Genomic DNA, 24,803 nt, shown 5'->3' with positions numbered 1-24,803 from the left:
AGTCTTTCTTGGACTAGGAGACATTTCCTGGTCCACATGCTGTTCCCTAATCCAAGAAGCCTACTTTGCTCCAAAAAGCCTTCCCAAATCTAAACGATATCACTTAATAAAAAGTAATAATTGCTAATCCAAGAAGTCTATTTTGTTCATACTTAAAGCTATGAAGCCTTCCCTAATCTAGGAGACCTCCACTGATTTAAGTTATCTTCCCCTAGAAGTCTATTTTGGCCAGAAAATCTTCCCTCATTAGCTTTCATCCTATAATACTTAGTCCAAGTGACCTTCACTGATCAAGAAAGCCAATCTGGCTCAAGAGGTATTTTAAGAAAGAAGGAATTCTGCGGTGTTAGTGAAGCGCTAGAACAACTAGACAGTGGATTAGGTTATAACACACAAACCTTTTATTGTTTAGTACGCTCTCTAACGCCACTCTCTAACGCCACACTTGTGGCGTTAGAGAGCGTACTAAACAATAAAAGGTTTGTGTGTTATAACCTAATCCACTGTCTAGTTGTTCTAGCGCTTCACTAACACCGCAGAATTCCTTCTTTCTTGATTGCTAATCTCCCTTGTGGAGAGCGGTGGAAGCTGCTCTGTTTACAACTAGCCTACTACAGGACCTGCCGTGATGTCATTGTGGAATGCCCACTTCGGTCACACGGTCCTGGTCATGTGACCGCTGAAGCAGACAGAAGCTCCCTACAACAGTTCCTGCTAAGTTGTGATCATCTTACAGACTCCCACCTGGAAGCGTTTTCCCTTGTTGTGCGGGGCTCCTTTGCACAACAGGACCAGGTGAGTGGTCACAACATCTCCCCCTTCATTTCCCCCCCCCCAAACCTCAGGCTCTTCACCATTGGCGCTCCTACTGTCTTTGTTTTCCAAGAGGTATTTTAGACCTACGTTGTTTCAAGTAACATTTCATGATTGAAGATAATAACCTTGGTCCATAGGACATTCCCACAGCTTTCCAAATAACCAGCCAAAATAAAAAAAATAGTAGTCTTTCCCTATTTTACTAACAAGCAAAGGTGAACGTTAGGCTCATTATATTTGCAAATGTAAAACTGGGGGGATGCACAGATGCTGTAGCCGATGCCACCGTCATGTCCCACGCATCCACAAAACCAACATTGATCCCCTGAAAAATCTCCTTAAGGACCAGATACTGAGTATAACCATGGAAGTCTCCTTGTCTTTCTACCGGGGCAAAGAGTTCTCTTGTATTTTCAGTTTTTATGATGACCTTAGTGTCTGGACTCCTGAGGAACAGTCGCTCTAGAGCTCTGCGGATGTTGATAGCTCTCTGTATGAAAACTTTAAGAGGAAACTGTCTAAAGTGCTGTCCCATCGTGATCACAAAAATGGTGTCTTTTCCCCCCGCGCGCTGGTCGATCTGACGACTGGTGTAGAGGTCCTCCTTGAAGTAGTAGAAGACATCGTGTTCCAATGGAAAACCATGTCTCTTGTAGGAAACATATATATCCTTCTCCATGTTCATGGCTTCCAGTGACAATGACCAACCTGCCCATCCTTTTTGATGGTATCGGAAATATTTCACAACTAAGGAAGAGAAGACGTATCAGTAAGTGATGATGATTGCATGAAAATGTACTTCCAAGAGTGACTGACATATACTCTTCTGGAAAAAGACATACTAAAATATATGTTACCCCAAGGATAAAGGACATGAAGACATAAGGGCATCAAAAAAGAATGTCTACCCCCCAGATGCCTCTCAATGAACGAGAGAGGAGGACCTCTAAATATGACTGGCTCCCTCTTTGGTGGTTCCATTTCATCCATGTACTACATGCTTGATAAAGTATTTGAATGCCACCATGTAAGATCTACATTTCCTAAGCTTTTCAGAGTACTAGAGGAGAAACTTCTGACTTAACGGAACATCCTTGAGTGATTTTTAGACCAAGACCCATTGCTTCTCGAGGGGGCTATCTGGTCAAGATTACCAACCACTACTGCAGTCTATCAGAGGTGGACAGTTTCCTAGGCAAGGAGTGCATGCTTACATGCTCTTTCCTACAAAACCTGCAAGTCCAGCTCTGCAACTTCCCGTATTCCTGGATGAGGCCAACTTCAGTGTCCCTTTACGCCTCCGATACTGCAGAGGTAAAGCCGACTCATATAGCAGCATTGGTGTTCTAATTTCTCTGCTTGTTGTCAGTGTTTAAAAACATTCTTATATTATGGAGCTGAAAACCTTTTCATTTCAATACGTTTCTCAGTTTACAGCTTGCTATACTTGTTTCCAGCCTGGACTCTTATCTGTGACATGCATTGAGTTTTCAAGCTTCTGGCTGTAAATAAGAATGAAGCCATTCACTGGCTGCAAGCAGAGATCTTAAAAAAGGTGGGAAATTGAAATATATAGTGTATTTTATGATACATTGGTTCGGCCTCTATAAAAGTGGAAATAATGTATCATGAGTTGGGATGAGCGGAACCGTGCAAGTTCGGGTCCTCGCACCCAACCGAACTTTATGTCCAAAGTTCGGTTCGGCTACAAGAACTTTACCCGACCTTGAACATGAACCCGAACCCAATTGAAATGTATAGGGACTTGAACTTCGGAACTGGACAAATTCTCTCTCTCTCTCTCTCTTAAAGTTCGGGTTCGCTCATCTCTAATCACGAGAGGTGTAATCCTTACTCTGGATTCCCTCGGTGAAGTGCATGATGAACTGACGTAACGTGGAGTCTCCGATGAGAAAGAGCTTCTTCCCCTGCAGACATTTGGTAAAGTCGTCCGCCGTCGTGTAAACCGTCATGCTACAGTAATCCGGATTCCAGATGTTATTGTAGAAGTATCCGCTCGGGACCGGGGAGCCCATTCCTGTCTGACATTTTGGCTTTGGAGCTTTTGTTGTGGCTGGAAAAGATCCAAGAAATAAGATTTTTTTAATAAATTTGGCGCATCTTGCAAGTACATTGCGCCACCACCACAAATGTACGACACCCACTTTTCAAAAGTTGGTAGAACTGTTGTAAAAGTAAAAAAAAAAAAAAAAAGCTGCAACAATTTCGCGCAACTTTGAGTTGAGTTGTGCAAACATTTTTGTTCATTTTCAAACAGTTTTACTCCAGAATTCTGGAGAAAACTGCTTGATGAATCATCCCTTTGTCTTTTCATACTCTAGTTACATCCAAAGCTGCATTAACAATTAATTACAAGTTCAGTACATGATAGGTAACACAAAAAAAGTTACTTATTTAGATATAAAGGATTTTTTAAAAACATGAACTGTCTCTGGTATTGCCCCTCAGCCCTTTTCTGAAAACACAGACTGACTGGATCTTAATCATGGAAATTGGAATTTGAAAGAATTTTGAATAAATAAATATAAATGATGGTTAAACTTACTGTTACATTGGGCAACGGTGATAGGTGAAATTTCTTGTGGGATTTGTACAACAATATTTGACCTTTAAAACAGGAATGACAAAAATAATAATATAATTATATAATTATAAAATGTGGCCTTTTTTTTAAAATAAATCAGTAAACACATGAAATATTGAAAGTATTTTCCACTTTATACAATACATTTTCATTACAAGGATTTTCAAATGATCAACTGTGATCTGCAGAGAAACCTAGAAGCAGGTGTTCAGTTTCCTTGCAGTGCTCCTACAGGTGAAATGAAGTATTACACTGTGCACATTAAAATCAATGAATTGTCTGTGTAATACAGGACCGGACGGGTCCTCTAGAGCAAGAGACACTCTTTCTATTGCTCTCTATTCTAAACTTCAGTACCTTGCCAAGGTGCTCAAGATCCAAAATATTGATATGACCAAGGCTAAGTGCCCACGATGCAGAAATGCTGCAGATTTTTTCCGCATCTCCCTGGCAGGAAAAACGCATGCGGATTTTACATGCGTTTTTCCTGCCAGGTAGAAGCGTTTGTCAAGCGTTTTTGCATGCATTTCTGCATGCGGGTTATCAAGCGCTTTTCCAAGCGATTTTAGCATCACTTGGAAAAGTGCTTGACAACTTGGTCACACTATATAAATCCATGCAACTGGCATGGATTTATATAGTGTGACCAAGTAATAGTTAAAAAAAAGAATAAAAATGGTAAAAAAAAAAAAAATTATACTTACCTTCTGATGGCCCCCGGTTTCCTTCTCCGGTCTCCCCAGCGGTTCGCGATGGTCTAAAAGGACCTTCCATGACGTCATTTAGTCATGTGACAGGTCACGCGACCGCCAACGTCAGCGGTCTCGTGACCCGTCACATGACTTAATGACGTTATGGCAGGTCCTTTTAGACCATCATGAGCTGTTGGGGAGCGAGGACGCATCGCTATGGAGACCGGGGGCCATCAGGCGGTGAGTATAATGTTTTTTTTTGTTTTGTTTTTTTTTAATTCTTTTTTTTATAGGTTCTATGGTACCCAGGTCTGGAGGAGAGTCTCCTCTTCTCCAGAGCCGAGTACCATCCACACATTGAATCGCTTAATATCCAAATGTGCACATGTAGTCATGCGGATATTATGAGATTCAATGGAAGTCAATGGCGGCAATTACGCTGCGTGTCCGCAAAATTAATGGACATGCTGCACATTTTTCCGCAATGATAATCCACAGCGGAAATTTCTGCAGCATGTGCAAAGCATATGCAGATTGTCTTGGGACCATGGGACACGTATTAATAAGCGTTTTTTAAGCATTTTCGCTGTGGAAAAACGCTTGAAAACTGCATAGTGGGCACGCAGCCTAAGAATGAAGCAGGTCATATTTTGGTGTTGTAGCAAAGTCTACTATTAGTTATCTTTATGACCACCCAAAGATTATATCAGTTTGGGTCCCTGTACCATGTCTTACACTGAATTCCAAAATGAAGGGATTATGCCATTTGGATATTTAGATATTTCTCAAGTAACAATAATAATTCTCCTTTAAAATGTTAAAACCATAATGAAAGTTGTACCTCTGAAATATTTGCTTTTCCAACGGGGTAAGATATGAGGCATAAAGATCATAGCCCCTCATTTCGTTCAGACTTTCACAAGTAAAGTTGGGAACTTTGTAGCAGTGGAGAACCTCCTCGTATAAAGGGTCCTTGTATTCGCAGATCTCCTTCCCATCTTCTTCAGGGAGCCTAAAGGCACATTTAGTAACAGCTACTTTACCAAACTTTTCATATCTCCCCTCGAAGCCAACAACTCCTTGACTGGAATGTCTTGACCTCCAGAGAGCAGCCACTCCTTCACTTGGGTAGAACAACAGAATGTTGACATTGGCTTTGCCGGCCCAGTACAATGGAAAGTGAATGTGGTAGGACCCATTTTTGAAGTCCTCCACGATTCCTGAGACAGAAGCTCCAAATTCTGAAGAAAAGAGTCTTGGTCTTAAGAAGTCTCCTCCATATGTCTTCCGGTTGCTCAAGTGATCGAACATATCGACCTGCACCACAAAGTTATCTCCCACACAGTACGTCTCACGTGCGTTGACAATGGAAATCTTACCATTCTTTCCATTTGTTGTCTGGTTAAAGTAGGTAAATGACACATTGGGGATGAGTTTCTCCATTTTGTCAAATATGGCATCTACTTCTACTTGGAGCTCAGTTTTCAATGGAGTGGCTGACTCTTTCGTCAAAGGTTGTTCTTGGTTGGCATTGGGTGCAAAGCAGGTCTGGAGTAAATTTCTCAAGGAATCCTGAAATTCATAATATTCTCATCATACATTGGAATATTATTTGATTTATGACTTCTGAAGATACTAAGGAAAATGAATGAGTCAAAAAATTGTAGATGTGTAGACATGTCTCACCTGGAAACTGCTCTGGTACCAACCAAAGCTTACAAGGAATATGGCAAGGAGAAGTACTGTGATAAATAGTTTACGCATGGTGGTAGGTCCACAGTGAGGTCACCCTGCTGGAGACAGATCCAAAATCAGATCCTGATTGCGTCCTGCGGGAGATCCAAAAATACAAGGTCAAACTTCAAAAATGTTGTAGGATCTTGAAGATCATGGATGAAATAAGAAGTTATGGAGAAGCCAATCTAAAGTAGTTCTTTCATGCACAAAAAACAGCTAAATACCCTGTAGTGAATGGATGAATGAACAAAAAAATGTTTGGTTTGTCCAGGGAACATCTCAAATCTGAGCCTTCATTTTTTTTCTTTTCTTAATGTTTAAACATAAAGTCTCCTGTTGAAAGTATTTACTTAATAGGCATGTGCAATGAATGAAGGAACGAACTTCAGTTTGCAAAATTACGTAACTGGTCATCAGTGCTGGGGTCTGCAAGTGTAGAGGGGGTTCAGGAGCTAAGCTCTCTCCACACGCGGTAGATGGCAACTATAATACATAGCCGATATCTGTGTGTAACAGCAGCAGCAGTGTGTCACTACTCATGGACAAGCTGTGAGGCAGGGTAGTCTAACATTCTGGGGTCAGATACCAAGAGAGCATATAGTAAACAAAAGAGAATAGACAAAGGAGTAGTCAGGTAACGGTCCGAGGTCAGAATACCAGGCAGATAGCGGATTAGAGCAAAGGTGCTAGGCAAATGGATGGTCAGAATGAGGTCCATGGTCAGGCAGCAATAGATCAACAGAGCACAGGAATACAAGGCAAAGCACCACCGAGCAAATTCTACATGTGGCAGAGATCTGGGGCTGACAGTCAAGATAAGTAGCTCTGTAATCATTTAGAACAGGGAACACCTGAAGGAAGCTCAGCACCTTCCAGTCTCAGATACCTACAGCTCAGGATGTCCCTACACTAGATCGGATGACTGAGCTGTCACTCACTGCATCCAAGAAACACTGAGTGGAGGAATCGTGACAGTACCCCTTCTTCTAGGGGGGGCCACCAGACCCCCAGGTTTCCTAGGAAGCCTAAGATGTAAGGCCTTGACCAAACGATCGGCCTTCACAGAACGAGCCAAAACCCAGGATCTCTCTTTGGGTCCAAATCCCCTCCAATGAATGAGATATTGTGGGGAATTTCAGACCCCTCAAGAATCTACGATCCTCTGCACCTTGTATTCTAAACCTCCATCAAAGAAACTGGAGGAGGCGGAAATGAGACAGACAACAATTAGGGACACAAAAAGACTGAGGAAGTTTTAATCTGAAAACAGCCTATTTAACTACCCCCAAAATCTCGTAAGGGCCAATAAATTTAGGGCCCAACTTCGCTGATGGTACTTTCAGCTTAAATTTTTTTAAAGATGCTCAAACTTTATGCCAAGCAAAAAAAGGAAGAAAAATTCCAGCTCCTTAAATATTCTAAGTTTATTCAAGCAAATTAAAGATAAATCCATAATATGATCAAAGACAACGCGTTTCAAACGCTCAGCGTTCTGTGTCAAAGCTATATGATAGTGAGTCACAATATGTCTATAAACAATGGTATAGCCAATGAAAACCATGGTATAAACCACATGACGGAGGCATAGCAATAAAAACAAGAACAAAAATGACAACATAAATAAATAAATAGTGGAACATAATTTCTTTGTGGGCATTAAGGATGCGTGCCCACTATGCGTTTTTCAAGCGTTTTTGCTGCAGAATTTCCGCAGCGAAAATGCTTAAACGCTTGGTAATACGTGCCCCATGGTCCCCAATGATAATCCTCATGTGCTGTGCACAAGCTGCGGAAATTTCCGCTGCGGATTTTCATTGCGGAAAAATACGCAGCATGTCCATTAATTTTGCGGACACGCAGTGTAATTGCCGCCATTGACTTGCATTGAATCGCATAATATCCGTATGAGCACATGTGCACAAGCGGATATTATGCTTTTCATTGTGCGGATGGTACCCGGGTCCGGAGAAGAGGAGACTCTCATCCAGACTCGGGTACCATAGAACCTGTTAAAAAAAGAATTTAAAATAAAAAATAAAGATTATACTTACCTTCGATGGCCCCCGGTGTTTTCTCCGCTACGTCCGGTCTGTTGTATGGGTCGCGGTGGTGTGAAAGGACCTGCCATGACGTCATTTAGTCATGTGACAGGTCACGCGACTGCTGACATCGGCGGACGGTGACCTGTCACATGACTAAATGACGTCATGGCAGGTCTTTTCACACCACCGCGACCCATAAAACAGATGGTCGCGTGACCTGTCACATGACTAAATGACGTCATGGCAGGTCCTTTCACACCACCGCGACCCATATATCAGACCGGACATAGCGGAGAAAACACCGGGGGCCATCGAAGGTAAGTATAATCTTTATTTTTTACCATTCTTATTCTTTTTTTTTTTTAACTATTACTTGGTCACACTATATATGCCGGTTGCATGGATTTATATAGTGTGAACAAGTTGTCAAGCACTTTTGCAAGTGATGCTAAAATCGCTTGGAAAAGACCTTGATAACCCGCATGCAAAAACGCTTGACAAACGCTTCTACCTGGCAGGAAAAATGCATGTAAAATCCGCATGTGTTTTTCCTGCCAGGGAGAAGCGGAAAAAATATGCAGCATTTCTGCATCGTGGGCACTTAGCCTAAGACCTTCAGGATAACAGGTACCAAGTCTCCATTGTTAGAAGGCATCTCCTAATGTCTCCTCCTCTAAGGGACTTCAACACCTTTTCAATGCTAAATACTTTTAAAGACGCTGTCTGGCATTCATGGTGAGTAATGGAGTCAATTTAGTAGTGTCACTATAATTTCTCATGATACATGTAAATTCTCCCACTGGGATGGATTTAATAGTGTGCCTTGGGTGGCTACTGTTGGCATGAAGGATTGTATTACCTGATAGCGGTTTAGTATGATGTAAGAATGGTTCTATTGCAGATACCCTCTAATTGTAGATCCAAAAATGATATGGTTGATGAATGAGTAGCATGAGTGAAGGGCAAGTTGCAATGGTTGTTGTTGAGATACTGTATAAATTCAGGTGTGGCAGACACATCCCTTCGCTATGTAAAGAGCAAAAAGTCTATGTATCTGCCATACCAGAACAAATTAAATAAATGGATTGTCATTGCAGTGAAGATGTCATTTTGGGAGGAATGTTATTACCAAATTTGCCAAAGAAGGTAAGTACTTCGCACCTACTCTCCTGCATTGTAAGAAAAATTAATTATCAAATGAAAATATATTGTGTGTCATGAGAAATTGTGTGACATGAGCAATATAAGAACATAAATCCATAAAGTAATCGCTACATCTAGACAGATGAAATTCTAAAGCATTAATATCAATATCATGTTGTATCGAGGTAGATAATGCGAAAATGTCACAAGTCAACCATGAAAAATCACTTAACCGTATCAGACTTGCAAACTGGTCCAAAATGTGTCTGGAATCCCAAAGAAATCCTGGAGTTCTCTGGGATAATGGTTGGAGAAGGGAGTCCAGCCATTCACTAAGGTGTTATTTAGCTATTGATCCTATACGTGAGACTATTGGTCTCATTGGAGGGGGGTCAACAGCCTTATGCACTTTGGGGAGGGCATGAAAAATTTGGTGTTCAACTATGAGATAATCCTTTTGTTTTTTGGTGAGAACCCCAAGAGAAAACCCCTCTTCAATAATAATAATATTAGTATCATTTTGAAAAATACAGGTAGGGTTGCATGTAAGTATACTATAAGTTGAAGTATCCTTTAACAAAGACATAATTTGTGACCTACAGTACACACCAAAAGTTTGGACACACCTTCTCATTTAAAGATTTTTCTGTATTTTCATGACTATGAAAATTGTACATTCACACTGAAGGCATCAAAACTATGAATTACCACATGTGGAATTATATACTTAAAAAAAAGGGTGAAACAACTGAAAATATGTCTTATATTCTAGGTTCTTCAAAGTAGCCACCTTTTGCTTTGATGACTGCTTTGCACACTCTTGGCATTCTCTTGATGAGCTTCAAGAGGTAGTCACCGGAAATGGTCTTCCAACAATCTTGAAGGAGTTCCCAGAGATGCTTAGCACTTGTTGGCCCTTTTGCCTTCACTCTGCGGTCCAGCTCACCCCAAACCATCTCGATTGGGTTCAGGTCTGGTGTGTTAGAACTCTCCTGTTAGTTTTTTCTATTTTGCTGGTCACATGACTTTTTGCCTATTTAATCCAGCTCCGCCCTCCTGGCCTTGCTGGGCTTCAGTGTTACATTTACTCTTAAGCTAGCCAGGTGCCTTGTACCTTACTCTGTAGTTTGCTTGGTCTTTTGACCACTTGTACTTCTGTTTGTTTGTTTGTCTTTGCTCTGCTACAATTTCTGCTAGGAGGTGTCCATCTATATCCCAGTCCTTAGTTCTTGTAGGGACCCCTCCCTTATATCTATAGGTCTGCGTTCAGACCAGCCGAGGACTTAGGCGGGTCTGTTCACAAGGAACAGGTCCCCCGCTGCATCGTAGGGAATCAGCTTAGTCCAATTGTAGGGCCAGTTTTCCTTTCTTTCCTTAGTGTTTGTAGCAGCTCATAACATGGTGACTGTGGAGGCCAGGTCACCTGGCGTAGCACCCCATCACTCTCCTTCTTGGTCAAATAGCCCTTACACAGCCTGGAGGTGTGTTTGGGGTCATTGTCCTGTTGAAAATTAAATGATGGTCCAACTAAATGCAAACCGGATGGAATAGCATGCCGCTGCAAGATGCTGTGGTAGCCATGCTGGTTCAGTGTGCCTTCAATTTTGAATAAATACCCAACAGTGTCACCAGCAAAGCACCCCCACACCATCACACCTCCTCCTCCATGCTTCACGGTGGGAACCAGGCATGTAGAGTCCATCCGTTCACCTTTTCTGCGTCGCACAAAGACACGGTGGTTGGAACCAAAGATCTCAAATTTGGACTCATCAGACCAAAGCACAGATTTCCACTGGTCTAATGTCCATACCTTGTGTTGTTTAGCCCAAACAAGTCTCTTCTGCTTGATGCCTGTCCTTAGCAGTGGTTTCCTAGCAGCTATTTTACCATGAAGGCCTGCTGCACAAAGTCTCCTCTTAACAGTTGTTGTAGAGATGTGTCTGCTGCTAGAACTCTGTGTGGCATTGACCTGGTCTCTAATCTGAGCTGCTGTTAACCTGCGATTTCTGAGGCTGGTGACTCAGATAAACTTATCCTCAGAAGCAGAGGTAACTCTTGGTCTTCCTTTCCTGGGGCTGTCCTCATGTGAGCCAGTTTCTTTGTAGAGCTTGATGGTTTTTGCAACTGCACTTGGGGACACTTTCAAAGTTTTCCAAATTTTTCGGACTGACTGACCTTCGTTTCTTAAAGTAATGATGGCCACTGGTTTTTCTTTACTTAGCTGCTTTTTCTTGCCATAATACAAAGTCTAACAGTTGCAATGCAGCGACTTGCTGGCATTACGGTAACGGTCTAGAATGTGTTTTACCTGACCATATACCTTCCCCCTCAGGTGACTGGTCACATGACTGTAACATCACACAGGTCCTGTATGCACAGTAAAGGTCTGTACACATGACTGGGACAGCACACAGGACCTATACACACAGCTGACTGATCACATGACTGTGACATCAGCAAGGTCCTGTCAGTATGTGTGTGTGTGCACAGGATATATAAACCCTGGTAATTTGAGACAGGTGTGTTCGGTGTGAGGCGTGAGGCCTGTGCTCTGTGTGTGTGGGACACCGTTTGTGAGAGGCCTAGGGAGGCCGAGAGTGAAGCCTGGCAGCCTGAAAGGCCGAGCCTGGATCCGGTGCGTGGATGTCAGTGGCCTTTGAGGGAGAGCCGGCTTGGTGCAGAACCCTGAAAGGCGCAGGCTGGATGTCAAGTGTGGAAGACATACCAGTAACCTACGAGGAGACGACGGCTAGAGACCCCCACCTGGGAAAGCCGCAAAGCCACAGTGGTGGCGGAATAAACGGACTGTAGCAGCCAAAACCCGCTAAAGGTAAAACGCTGCGTTATATGGACATTTATGTTGTTGCATAGCCGAGGGCTATAACGGGAGTCAAGTGGACGTATCTGTCGCTGGAAAGGCTCCCGAATTGTGATGTGTGTAATATGCCGGTCTGCCACTTGAGAAGCTCCCGGAGGTGATAGGTGTAAACATGCCGGGAGTATACTAAGATGGACTGTGTGATTAGCGGTTTATGACGAAATAATAAGCTGCATTGTGAAATATCGGAAGGACATTGCTTATGTGCCTTAAATTGACCCGGTGCAGCGAGTATCCCCCATTATGATGACTAGCGCTGCCTTACACAGTCTATTCAGTAGGACTATCAGCTGTGTATCCACCTGACTTCTGCACAACACAACTGATGGTCCTAACCCCATTTATAAGGCAAGAAATCCCACTTATTAAACCTGACAGGGCACACCTGTGAAGTGAAAACCATTTCCGGTGACTACCCCTTGAAGCTCATCAAGAGAATGCCAAGAGTGTGCAAAGCAGTCATCAAAGCAAAAGGTGGCTACTTTGAAGAACCTAGAATATAAGACATATTTTCAGTTGTTTCACACTTTTTTGGTAAGTATATAATTCCACATGTGTTAATTCATAGTTTTGATGCCTTCAGTGTGAATGTACAATTTTCAAAGTCATGAAAATACAGAAAAATCTTTAAATGAGAAGGTGTGTCCAAACTTTTGGTCTGTACTGTATATAAACTGGAATCCATTATCACCACTACACCACCTTTGTCTGACATTTTGATGATGGTAATGTCATACATTTGTTTTAATTTTTGTAATGCAGGAAATTGAGAAGAGGTGAGGTTGGTGTGATGCTTCATTGTTCTAGTTGTTGTGTCTAGTTTCTTAAGTTCCCTTTCAATTGTTTCTTGAAAATGATCCGTGCAGTCCATCCTAGATTGAACCGGGTAAAAAAATGGCTTTTTTGTGTTAAATCTCAAAGCTTGTCTGGTTGACCCTTCTTTGGGTGAGAATACAGTATACTGTTTAGATCTTGAAGACCTTATATTATTTTTCCTGCGGCGGGTAGTCCTTCCAGATGTTTGGTATGTTTGCGTCCTCCGAATGGCCCTTGATTCGGGTTCAAATTCAGGTACAGTTCTGGCATTCTCCAGCCTCTAGGGATCATCTCCTTCTGAATGTAATTTTCCAAAGTATTATGGTCCCACCTTATTTTGGTCTCATTAATAAATTAATTTTTCAAGTGTTTTCCAATCATAAGTAGAGATGAAAGAACCCGAACTGCAAAGTTAGGGGTTCGTACCGGGCACCTAGTGTCTGGTGCTGAGCTCCAAACACGGACTTCTTCCGGAAGTCAGTTTTAGTGTTTGGAGTTCGCATACTGAGGAGAGACACCCTTTTGCAGCCCCTTAGCTCTTACTATGGTCATTTTTCGGCTCCCTATTGACTTCAATGGGATTCTGGTTCGGGTTCAAGTTTAGGTACTGTTCTGGACTAAAGTTTGTTTGAACACGATGAACCCAAACATCCAAGGGTCCGCTCATCTCTAATCATGAGTCATATCACTACATGTGGCCTCCAATACTGGGTTGGTGAAAAAAACATGTGCTGCTTTGCGTAGTCTGTCAGAAAGATGAGTCATATTAAATTGCAAAAATTGTATAATTATTAGATAATTCGCACTGAGCTGCTGGATAACAAAGGGAATAGAGGTAAAATCAATAAAAATAATTTTATTTAAATAAGATTAAAATGTGTGAACAATAGTTTGTTAGACATTAACTTCAAGAACCGTTTTGGAGGGGTAGATTAGTTTTAGGGATAGGATTGGATGATAGGAAAAAATGGAGTCCATTGCACCTTGCTTGAGGTAAGACTGCAAGTAAAGGGCCTGTCACAGCGGGGTGCCTGTGCTCTGTTTTTGAGATCGCTACAGTGATTATCGGGAACTGCCTGATGAGTCCCTTCCTCTATCCTGCAGCAGCCGTATCGGTCACTCATTGCTTCTGGTGCCACCAGGACCACGCTCCTTGCACCACCTGCCTGATACTTGGTATCACGGGGACCTCCCATCTACTAAGTTAATAGGAACTTTTCCACATATCAGGAAGGAACCGACTTAGACAGATAACACTGGAACCAACATTGGGGAGAATACCTCCACAAAAATTCTATCAACACTTGTTGTCTCAGGCATATTAGGTATGACATGATATAATTGGTCAATACCTTTTCTAATCATTAAATATGATTACCTTCTTTATTCTTCCAGGTTAATTGCTCTACTTTCAAAAATCCCATTATCAACCTAAAGTACTGATCTAGGATAAAACCATAGAACCCTCGCATCAGGTAAATATTGGCAGAGTAATATTACCTATGACATAACCCTTAGCCCCTCCTTTTCTTGTAGGTATTTGAGCTTCTTTTGTGTACTAGTTACCTTAGAACACTTAGCCACCGGCAAAGCCAGAGTAAGCACCAACTGTCGGGAATTCTAACTTACAGCCAATCAGGTAATAAAACAGTCTACTCTAAAAAAGTCAACGACTCGGAGCATTGATCCACTCTAATCCACATACCTTTCTCTCCATCTAAGGTCGCTCTATTTAACCCATCGACCACTGACAATCTCGGCTGTATTTCTGCTGTCAAACGGACTCCATTTTTTCCTATCATCCAATCCTGTCCCTAAATCTAATCTACCCCTCCAAAACGGTTCTTGAAGTTAATATCTAACAAACTATTGTTTACACATTTTAATCTTATTTAAATAAAATTCTTCTTATTGATTTTACCTCTATTCCCTTTTTTATTATCCAGCAGCTCAGCGCAAATTATCTAATATTATAATATTTTACCCCCTGGGACAATTGTGGTATTGTTTGCAATTCGCTGCAGTCCTGCCGGTCACACCTTTGGAGCGCCACTGTATTTTCTTTCCCTGAGCAAATTGCAAAAATTGCCAAAACAGAGCGGTTATAAATTCTAATGCCCAGAGGTACAAAAAAATTAGAAATCGAGACAACTAGTAAAAAAATTATTGTAACCAGCTAACCTGGAGCAAGGACGAACTGTGTGACTCCGCGTGTAATGCCAAGCAAAAAAGGAAGAAAAATTCCAGCTCCTTAAAAATTCCAAATTTATTCAAACAAATTAAAAGACTGGGAGTCTGGGGACCCTTGTGAGGTTCACCCTTCCTCTCCAACTGATCCCGGGGAAAAAAGTCGGCGTACAGTGCATCCACGGTGATGCTAAGGACTACCCTATGGCCAGAGTGGACATTGAAACGGCCCACGGTACTGAGTCCCATGAGGTCGGCGTCGTTCAGGACTTGTTGCACTCTATAATTATAGGCCGGGACTTTTGTTTATTTTGGGATCTGTGGGGGAAGGGTTCCGGGTTCGCTGGTTCAGCTAGGAAACTAGTTAACCCTGATGAGTTGTCACTATACCCAGAGTCAGACAAGTTTCCTTTTTGTGTCCTTGTGCGAGATGAGGAGGTAGAGTCCCCTGAATCTGATATTCCAGAATTAGGGGTGACCAGTGAGAATTTCGGGTCTGCCCAACATAGGGACCTACAGTGGTGGCCAAAAGTATTGGCACCCCTGCAATTCTGTCAGATAATACTCAGTTTCTTCATGAAAATGATTGCAATCACAAATTCTTTGGTCTTATTATCTTCATTTAATTTGCTTGCCAGGAAAAAACACAAAAGAGAATGAAGCAAAAATCAAATCATTGATCATTTCACACAAAACTCCAAAAATGGGCCAGACAAAAGTATTGGCACCCTCAGCCTAATACTTGGTTGCACAACCTTTAGCCAAAATAACTGCGAACAACCGCTTCGGGTAACCATCAATGAGTTTCTTACAATGCTGGAATTGTAGACCATTCTTCTTTGGCAAACTGCTCCAGGTCCCTGATATTTGAAGGGTGCCTTCTCCAAACTGCCATTTTGAGATCTCTCCACAGGTGTTCTATGGGATTCAGGTCTGGACTCATTGCTGGCCACCTTAGAAGTCTCCAGTGCTTTCTCTCAAACCATTTTATAGTGCTTTTGGAAGTGTGTTTTGGGTCATTGTCCTGCTGGAAGACCCATGACCTCTGAGGGAGACCCAGCTTTCTCACACTGGGCCCTACATTATGCTGAAAAATTTGTTTGTAGTCTTCAGACTTCACAATGCCATGCACACGGTCAAGCAGTCCAGTGCCAGAGGCAGCAAAGCAACCCCAAAACATCAGGGAACCTCCGCCATGTTTGACTGTAGGGACCGTGTTCTTTTCTTTGAATGCCTCTTTTTTTTTTCCTGTACACTCTGTTAATGCTTTTTGCCAAAAGCTCTACTTTTGTCTCATCTGACCAGAGAACATTCTTCCAAAACGTTTTAGGCTTTCTCAGGTAAGTTTTGGCAAACTCCAGCCTGGCTTTTTTATGTCTCGGGGTAAGAAGTGGGGTCTTCCTGGGTATCCTAGCATACAGTCCCTTTTCATTCAGACACCGACGGATAGTACGGATTGACACTGTTGTACCCTCGGACTGCAGGGCAGCTGGAACTTGTTTGGATGTTAGTCAAGGTTCTTTATCCACCATCCGCACAATCTTGCGTTGAAATCTCTCGTCAATTTTTCTTTTCCGTCCACATCTAGGGAGGTTAGCCACAGTGCCATGGGCTTTACACTTCTTGATGACACTGCGTACGGAATACACAGGAACATTCAGGTCTTTGGAGATGGACTTGTAGCCTTGAGATTGCTCATGCTTCCTCACAATTTGGTTTCTCAAGTCCTCAGACAGTTCTTTGGTCTTCTTTCTTTTCTCCATGCTCAATGTGGTACACACAAGAACACAGGACAGAGGTTGAGTCAAATTTCATCCATGTTAACTGGCTGCAAGTGTGATTTAGTTATTGCCAACACCTGTTAGGTGCCACAGGTAAGTTACAGGTGCTGTTAGTTACACCAATTACAGAAGCATCACATGATTTTTCAAACAGTGCCAATACTTTTGACTACCCCCTTTTTTAGGTTTGGTGTGGAATTGTATCCAATTTGGCTTTAGGACAATTCTTTTTGTGTTTTTTCATTGAAGACAAATTAAATGAAGATAATACCAAAGAATTTGTGATTGCAATCATTTTTAGGAAGAAACTGAGTATTATCTGACAGAATTGCAGGGGTGCCAATACTTTTGGCCACAACTGTAACTCTTAAGGAAGCCTTCAATAATGTCACGGTGATAAATGGGGTTGCACAGGAGCCTGGGGCTGACACACGGTTTCCCTATTTTATGTTGAGTGGGGAATTGTTGTACCGTGTTACGAAAGTAAGGGAGGAGCTGGTTATTGGTGCCAGGGCCCTATAGACGGAAGGTGTTGGACATGGCCCATTCCCATATCTTGGGGGGACATTCAGGGGTGAAAAAAATGCAGAAAAGGATTATGCAGAGGTTCTATTGGCCCCGGTGTCACTGGGAAATATTAAAGTATTGCAGGTCCTGTCCTACATGTCAGTTAACCGCCCCCACCTCTCACTTTCAAAGTCCCCTCATGCCATTGCCCATTATTGAAGTGCCATTTGAGAGAATTGCCATGGACTTGGTCGGTCCTTTGGTCAAATCTGCTTGTGAGCATCAATATATTTTGGTCATCTTGGACTATACCATCCGCTATCCTGAAGCGATCCTGCTGAGAAACTCCTCCGCCAAGACTATAGCCCGTGAATTAGTCTGTTTTCTCCCTGACAGGGTTACCAGGGGATATCCTGATTGACCAGGGAACACCCTTTATGAGTAAGGTAATGAGGGAATTGTGCAAGGTCCTGCAAATCTCCCAACTGAGAACATCAGTGTACCATCCTCAGACAGATGGCCTCGTAGAGAGGTTCAACAAAACTCTGAAGAGTATGCTGAGGAAGGCCATAGAAAAGGATGGGAGAGACTGGGACTGTCTCCTGCCGTTTGTTCTCTATCCGAGAGGTTCCACAGGCTCTACTGGGTTTTCGCCATTCAAACTCCGCGGGGTCTCCTGGATGTAGCTAATGAAACCTGGGAAGCCGAAGTCACACCCCACAGGACCATCATTGAGCATGTCGCTCTGATGCAGGAGAGGATAGCGAAGGTAATCCCCATCGTAAAAGAACATCTCCTCCAGGCACAAGAGGCACAGGCCAGGGTCTACAGCCAGAGTGCGGCAATTTAATCCTGATGACAGAGTCCTGGTTCTGATAACTACCATGGAAAGCAAGTTCTTGGCCCAGTGGCAAGGACCGTATGAGGTGGTGGAAAAGGTTGGTGAAGTGAATTATAAGGTTCACCAACCGGGAGTTACTGCAGATGAAAGTGTCTCTGTGTAGGCAACCGGTCCTGGTTGCCCCCGAATTCAAGAAAGAGTTTGTACTCCAGACAGATACCTCAGATGTCGGTTTGAGCGCAGTCCTTTCCTAGGAGATACACGGGGAGGAGCACCCTGTCCTCTACCTGAGTAGGAAGCGGTCCTCCTGCATGAAAAATTATGCGGTCATAGAGAAGGACGGCATGGCCATAAAGTGGGCGGTGGACACATTGCGGTACTATCTGCTAGGTCGAAAATTTAGATTGGTATCCGACCATGCCCCACTCAGATGGATGAGGGAAACAAAGGGGAAAAATGCCAGTGTCACCCGCTGGTTTTTAACCCTACAGGATTTAAACTTCCATGTAGAACACAGAGCAGGGAAGCTACATGGTAATGCTGATGCCCTCTTGAGAATCCCCTGTCTAGTGGTAGAAGGTGCCAAGCACCACGGCTTTAGGCAGACGGGGGAGGTATGTAAGGTGGCTATCGTGTAGGCGATGGGAGGTATGTATAACAGAGATGGCTGGTATCTGTGATGTAGCCCGGTGTATTTTTCTCTAGTGCACGCATGCACTTAGAGGTCTAATTGTTGCTCCTGGGAGCCGGGGTACGGGTTGCTAGGAGAGAATGGGCGGGTCCAGCAACCCACATACCTCACCTCTGGGTGTGGTTAGCAGCCTATGGAATGGAGGCTGCAGTTTGTCCCATGGTCTGTGTGTTTGGAGGGAGAAGGCCTCCTGTGTGTGTTTGTCTTCAAACCAAGCCAGGACACTGGACGCTACCCCAGCTTGTGTGCCACACAGACCTGAGAGAGCAGAGACTTGCTGAGGACGTTTGCCTGATCTCAAGGCCTTTTGCTTTTCTGTTTTGCTTCTGGGTTAATGAAGCAATAAACCCACATGGACTTTTAGGCTGTGTGCCCACGATGCGTTTTTTAAGCATTTCAGCAAAACCGCTGCAGAAACACTTAAAAAACGCATGGTAGAAGGCCTGCCATGTCCCCCAATGATAATCCGCATGTGCTGTGCACATGCTGCGGAAATTTCCGCTGCGGATTATCATTGTGGAAAAAAACGCAGCACTACCAATTATTTTGCGGAAGTGCTGCGTTTTCGCCGCCATTGACTTGCATTAGAACGCGCCAATTCCGCAAGACTGCATTTGTACTTGCGTAATTGGTGCGTTGTAATGTGCAGATGGTACCCGGGTGTGGAGGAGAGGAGAGTCTCATCCACACCCAGGTACCATTAAAAAAAGAATAAAATAAAAAATAAATGTATACTTACCTTCTGGCGGCCCGCGGTGCGCTCCTCCTTGCTTCCCGGCACTTCGCGATGTGACGGGTCACGCTACGCTGACGTCGGCAGGTCCTTCAGTGTACCGCTGCCGGCAGCCGGGACCGAGTGAAGCAAGACAGCGCGGGCCATCGGAGGGTAAGTATATATTTATTTTTTTATTTTTTGACATTTATATAGTGTGACCAAGTTGTCAAGCACTTTCCAAGTGATGCTAAAATCGCTCGGAAAGCGCTTGTCAACCCGCATGCGGAAATGCAGTGAAGAACGCGTCACATCCGCATGTCCCTGGCAGGAAAAACACATGTACAATCCGCATGTACAATTCGCTTGTACAATCCGCACGCGGTTTTTTCTGCCAGGGAGATGCAGAAACGCTAAGGAAAAAATCCGAAGCATTTCTGCATCGTGGACACATAGCCTTAAAGGAAAAAGAAACATGCCTCCTGTTTTCCTCCCGCCGCACCCCAGCGAGTAAAACCCCTACACACTGTTTATAGGCATATTGTGACTCATTCTCATATAGCTTTTACAAAGAACTCCAGTGAGCGTTTGAAGCAATTTGCCTTTGATCACATTATGGATTTATCTTTTAATTTGTTTGAATAAACTTGGAATTTTTAAGGAGCTGGAATTTTTTTTCCTCTTTTGCTTGGCATTACATGTGGAGTCACATGGTTCTCCCTTGCTCCTGCACACCTTGAGCCACGCAGGTGAGCTGGTTACAATCCTTTTTTACTAGCTGTTGTTTGACCATGTTGCCGTGCACAACTTATGACAGTTGGGGCTCCACTTAACAATATCCTTCCGACACCAAACAAACAAGATTGTGAATACATAGCCATGGAAACCCCAGTAGCAACCTAGCAGGTAGATTGTTTAAAACATAGCAGGAGATGAACTCAGAGTGAAGTTTTCACATTCTAAGTGTGACCTCCATCGTTACCAGCTGGACAAGATTCTGGAGTAACAGTGTTTTGTCAGTGACAAAAATTTGAATGAGTATTTCCAACCTAACTGTCCCTAACACTAATTTCAGAGCCAGTCCAGAATCAATGAAGTTGGAGGCAGGTCCACAGTCAATGAAAGCTAACACAGACAACCATTGGTTCCTAAAAAGTAGTTCCACGTTTAGCAGTGTTTTGTCTGAGGAGTAAAAAGGTTCCTGGGAGTCTGGGTGACCTCCTCGACAATCACCCAGACTTAGGTGTTTCCCGTTGGCTTGCTTGCTTGAGGGCGTGCCTAGCAGTCCTTAAGGAAATGTTCAGGGCAACCACAATAGAGGAAGAGTCCGAGATTATGCCGACGTCTCTTCTCAATGACTCGAGAGCTGGAAGCTATAGCCTCCATAGGTTCCACCTCAGGTAAGTGGATGGATTTGGGAAGAATGACAAAAAACAAAAACCCCCTGTCACTCATCACATCTCTCCTGAATTCTTTCATCCATTCGAATGGCATGAGTCATGGCCTCCCCCAAGGAACAAGGTAGAGTATGCAGAGCCAGAGCATTCTTAACAGTATCAGAAAGACCTCTGTGGAACTGGAACCTCAGTGCTGCATCATTCCTCAGAAACTCAGAGGACCATTGGCGAAACTCGGAACTATAGTCCTCAGCGGTGCGGCTCCCTCTGTGAGAGGTTCATGATCTTTGCCTCCGTGACCTGGATTCTGTCAGATTTATCATAGATAATCCCTAAGGCATCAAACAAGGCTTCAACAGAAAACCGTTCTGGGGCTAAAGGGGACAAAGAAAATGCCCAAGCCTGAGGGCCACCTCACAGTAGGGACATTATTATTCCCATCCGCTGAGACTCATCCTCTGCAGACCGGGTCGTAAGGTAAAAAATAGTCTACAGCTCTCCCTGAATACCCTAAACTGGCCTTTCTACCCCGAAAAATTTATCAGGAAGTGCAACTACTGGTTTGGGAGAGACCAACTGCTCGTCAGACGGTACCGAAGTTATAACTACTGTCTGTAGCGTAGAGCTTTGAGAAGCATCCATAATACTAGAAAACTGACCCTGCAGCTGGGACTGTGAAGATTCTAGCTTCTGGTTCTCCTTGGCCAGATCCTGGACCATCTGGGTCAGATTTTCCACCTGAACACAGAGTGTACAAACTAAATCCATTGTGGGGGAAAAAAAAGTATATGGCTAATTGTAATGTGATGTTAGTAACTACTCATGGACAAGAAGAAAGGCAAGGTACTCAAACATCAGATATAAAGAGAGCCCGTAGTAAACTAAAGGGGAAAGACAAAGGCAAAGTCAGGTCATGGTTCGAGGTCAGAATACCAGGAAGATAGTGGATCAGAGCATAGGGGCTATGCAAATGGATGGTCAGAACAAGGTCTAAAGTCAGGCAGCTAAAGATCAACAAACAGAGCACAGGAATACAAGGCAAAGCACCACCGACCAAATGCTATGATTGGCAGAGATCTGGGATTGACTGCTCAACTAAGTAGGGGGGTAATCATATGGAATAGGGAAGACATGAAGGAAGCTCCGAGTCTCCGATTGGACGGCTGAGCTGTCTATCAAAATACCGACAGCTCAGTACGACCCTGCAGTTTATTGGACGACTGAGCTGTCGCTCACTGCATCCAAGACACACTGAGCAGAGGAGTCGTGAGCTGAGCTATGATCGCTGCTGTTCACCATTTAGATGCTGCTGTCAATCTCTGACTTTTAAATGGAGCAGTTGCTGAAGGCCCACATCGCTGCTATCTTTATATTATATACTGCAAAACTGTGAATATGCAAAATGTAGGCGACCACAGGTACAAGTCCCTAACAGCTGAAAAATAAAGTACAAAAATGAAAAAAAAAAAGTTTTAAAACACAAATGTTCTTGGAAAATGGCAAAACAAATTAAATAATCTATGCAAGCAAGGTAACGCCGTCGTCGTACTGACCTGGAGAATCATATTGCCAGGTCATCTTTACCATTAAATGAATGCTGTTAAAAGAAAACCTGAAAAACAATGGCGGAATTGCATTGTATTCAGTATTTCATCTCAATTGGAATTTATTTCCCCATTTTAAGTACGTTGTACGGTAAAATGAATGGTGTCATTTAAAACTACAACTTGTCCTGCCAAAAACAAGCCCTCATGTTGCAATGGGGATAAAAAAAAGTGATGGCTCTTGGTAGAAGAGGAGGAAAAAATATAACTGGAATGAATGAATGAAAATTAAAGAATCTACAACTTAATGAATGAATGGTTTGTGGTCTGTAATGGCCAGAATACACATTATTGTACAGTGCAATAAGAGGACATCTAGAAACTGAACTGATTTTATTTGTTGTAAGTAATGAATGATAAAGAATGAATGATTAAGCATATTTGTGCAGAGGAATGAATTAAAAATAATTATAATAAAGAAATAAAATAAATATGGATGAATAGGAATAAATGCAAATACAATTTTAATAATAAATGTATGAAATAATGAATATATGAATCATTGATTAATTTAATAAATGAGTATGAAAACAGAATGAATGAACTTGTAATGTATCAATGAATGCATAAACGAATGAATGAATAAGATCAAAACTGCAAATGAATAAGTGAATGGATGAAGTAGTGACGGATTAAGAAAACAAGTGAATTATAAAGAACCAGTAAAGAATAAATTAAGAAACAAAAGTGGATGGAATAAATGAATAAAATAATGAAAATATTAATGAGTGAACGAATGAAGACATTAAACTGGATGTAAGTAATGAATTAATTCAGAAACAAATGAAATAATGAGGATTAATGAAAAATGAAAGCCTTAATCATCACCATGTGAATAGATGAGAATGAGGAAATGTATGAGTAAATAGATGAAATAATGAATGAATGAATGAATGAACATATTAAGCAATACATATATACAGTACATAAATAAATGTATCAATAAATAGATGCATAAATTAATAAATAGTTTAAAAAATGAATGAAGTAATGAATGAATATTAGAAAAAAAAGGAATTTTAATATTTTAGTTGTGAGATTAGAGAACATGGAGCAATGTGAACGATTGTGACAAACATTAGAATCTTCAGTACAAATAATAGGACCAGGAAAGACGAAGGTCGCTATGATTATATCTATGGAATTGTTCCTGAAACAAATGGCTACAAACACTGGAAATGTGTCACCTCCGCGCTCAGAGCAGATGGGGGTCTTGCTTGCAAGTATTTCTTGCTGCGCCCCCATATGTAAGGGAGCTGACTACAAATGTGTCTAACAAGAAAACCTCAGTGACTCTCAAAGTTCTAGTAACTACTGAAAGACTTTAACAGGGAATTAATCATGTCAGTGTTACTATATGTCTAATCTCAATATCCCTTAGAAATTTCAGCTACAAAACCATAAATACTCAACAATCAGTATCAGAACATCTGATTATTCCGTGTAGAGAAGCTCCTGCATCTCCCCCCTCTCCCCAACACGGATTTCGCCATATAATGGAGGTGCACTGCTCAGTCCATGGAGCCACATATTGTATAGAAATTGATTTACCCTTTAAGGAAATCAGGTAGAATCAGGCAGGAGATAATCTACGATTAACCCTTTCCTGCTTAGAAACAGAGGACTTATAATATGTAGACTCTTCGCCCATTATCGGTCACAACCCTCCACCCCTCCACTCACTTTAGAATCGCCGTCATTAATCCTTTTCTTACCTGGATTGTCAGTGTCCCATTCACTAAAGACAGAGGATGATTCACGGGGTGGAGCGATGACGTTCTGTAGCTTATTGTCTGGAGCTTTATCTTTTGAACCTAAGGTGTATTCTGTCCATTAGCGTTGGTGTCATTGCTTTTTGTGCAAACTTCTAATTCCGTCTCCTCGTTCTTCTCTGTGGATCTGGATGTTTATTACCGGTTGTGCTGTAGGGAGTGGAGGGCTCCACCTAATGTCAGTGCTCTGTGCACACATCTTATACTGGGATTGTAAATTCTTTCATAGTTTAGACTGCATAGTATTTAGCGACGACTAATAATACAGGAGATTGGAGTTCAAGTGACGTTAATCACAAATAATGCACAAAAGATAAAAAACAATCCCAGTACTTCCCACATTCACATCCTTCTTTCATCCTCCTTTATACTATAGGTAAACTAAAAAAAAGCTATATAAATCTCCTATGTTTTACAATCATGCCCTCCTTTTCCTTTTTTGCAGCCCTGTGCAGGGTGTAAGACAGCTGGCTGCAGCAGGAACCTCTCTCTCCTAGCCGAAGATGGAACTGATTAGCAGGAGATCAACCCCGGTGTTCTCTGAATTTTGGCTGCACCATAAAAGGTTGAATCAGAGGTGTT

At 42.5% G+C, this 24,803-nt stretch overlaps 1 protein-coding gene across 1 annotated transcript; it reads right to left on the bottom strand.

The window, feature by feature from the left end:
- Nucleotides 1-538: 538 nt before the first annotated feature.
- LOC141161204 (NXPE family member 4-like) lies at nt 539-24,803 on the bottom strand. The gene is made up of 6 exons (XM_073645982.1): nt 24,165-24,803; nt 5,800-5,942; nt 4,955-5,685; nt 3,383-3,444; nt 2,672-2,890; nt 539-1,563 (listed from the first exon to the last, which is right to left on the bottom strand). Exons 2-6 carry the CDS (start codon nt 5,875-5,877, stop codon nt 1,019-1,021), a joined length of 1,635 nt encoding a protein of 544 aa, XP_073502083.1. The 5' UTR covers nt 5,878-5,942; nt 24,165-24,803; the 3' UTR covers nt 539-1,018.

This window comes from Phyllobates terribilis, unplaced genomic scaffold (assembly GCF_046119375.1).
Source record: "Phyllobates terribilis strain yellow unplaced genomic scaffold, ASM4611937v1 Scaffold_9__5_contigs__length_417890890, whole genome shotgun sequence".
In the NCBI taxonomy this organism is placed as follows: Eukaryota; Metazoa; Chordata; class Amphibia; order Anura; family Dendrobatidae; genus Phyllobates; species Phyllobates terribilis.
The sequence above is the reverse complement of the archived record's forward strand: the minus strand, read 5'-3'. Positions and strand labels throughout refer to the sequence as shown.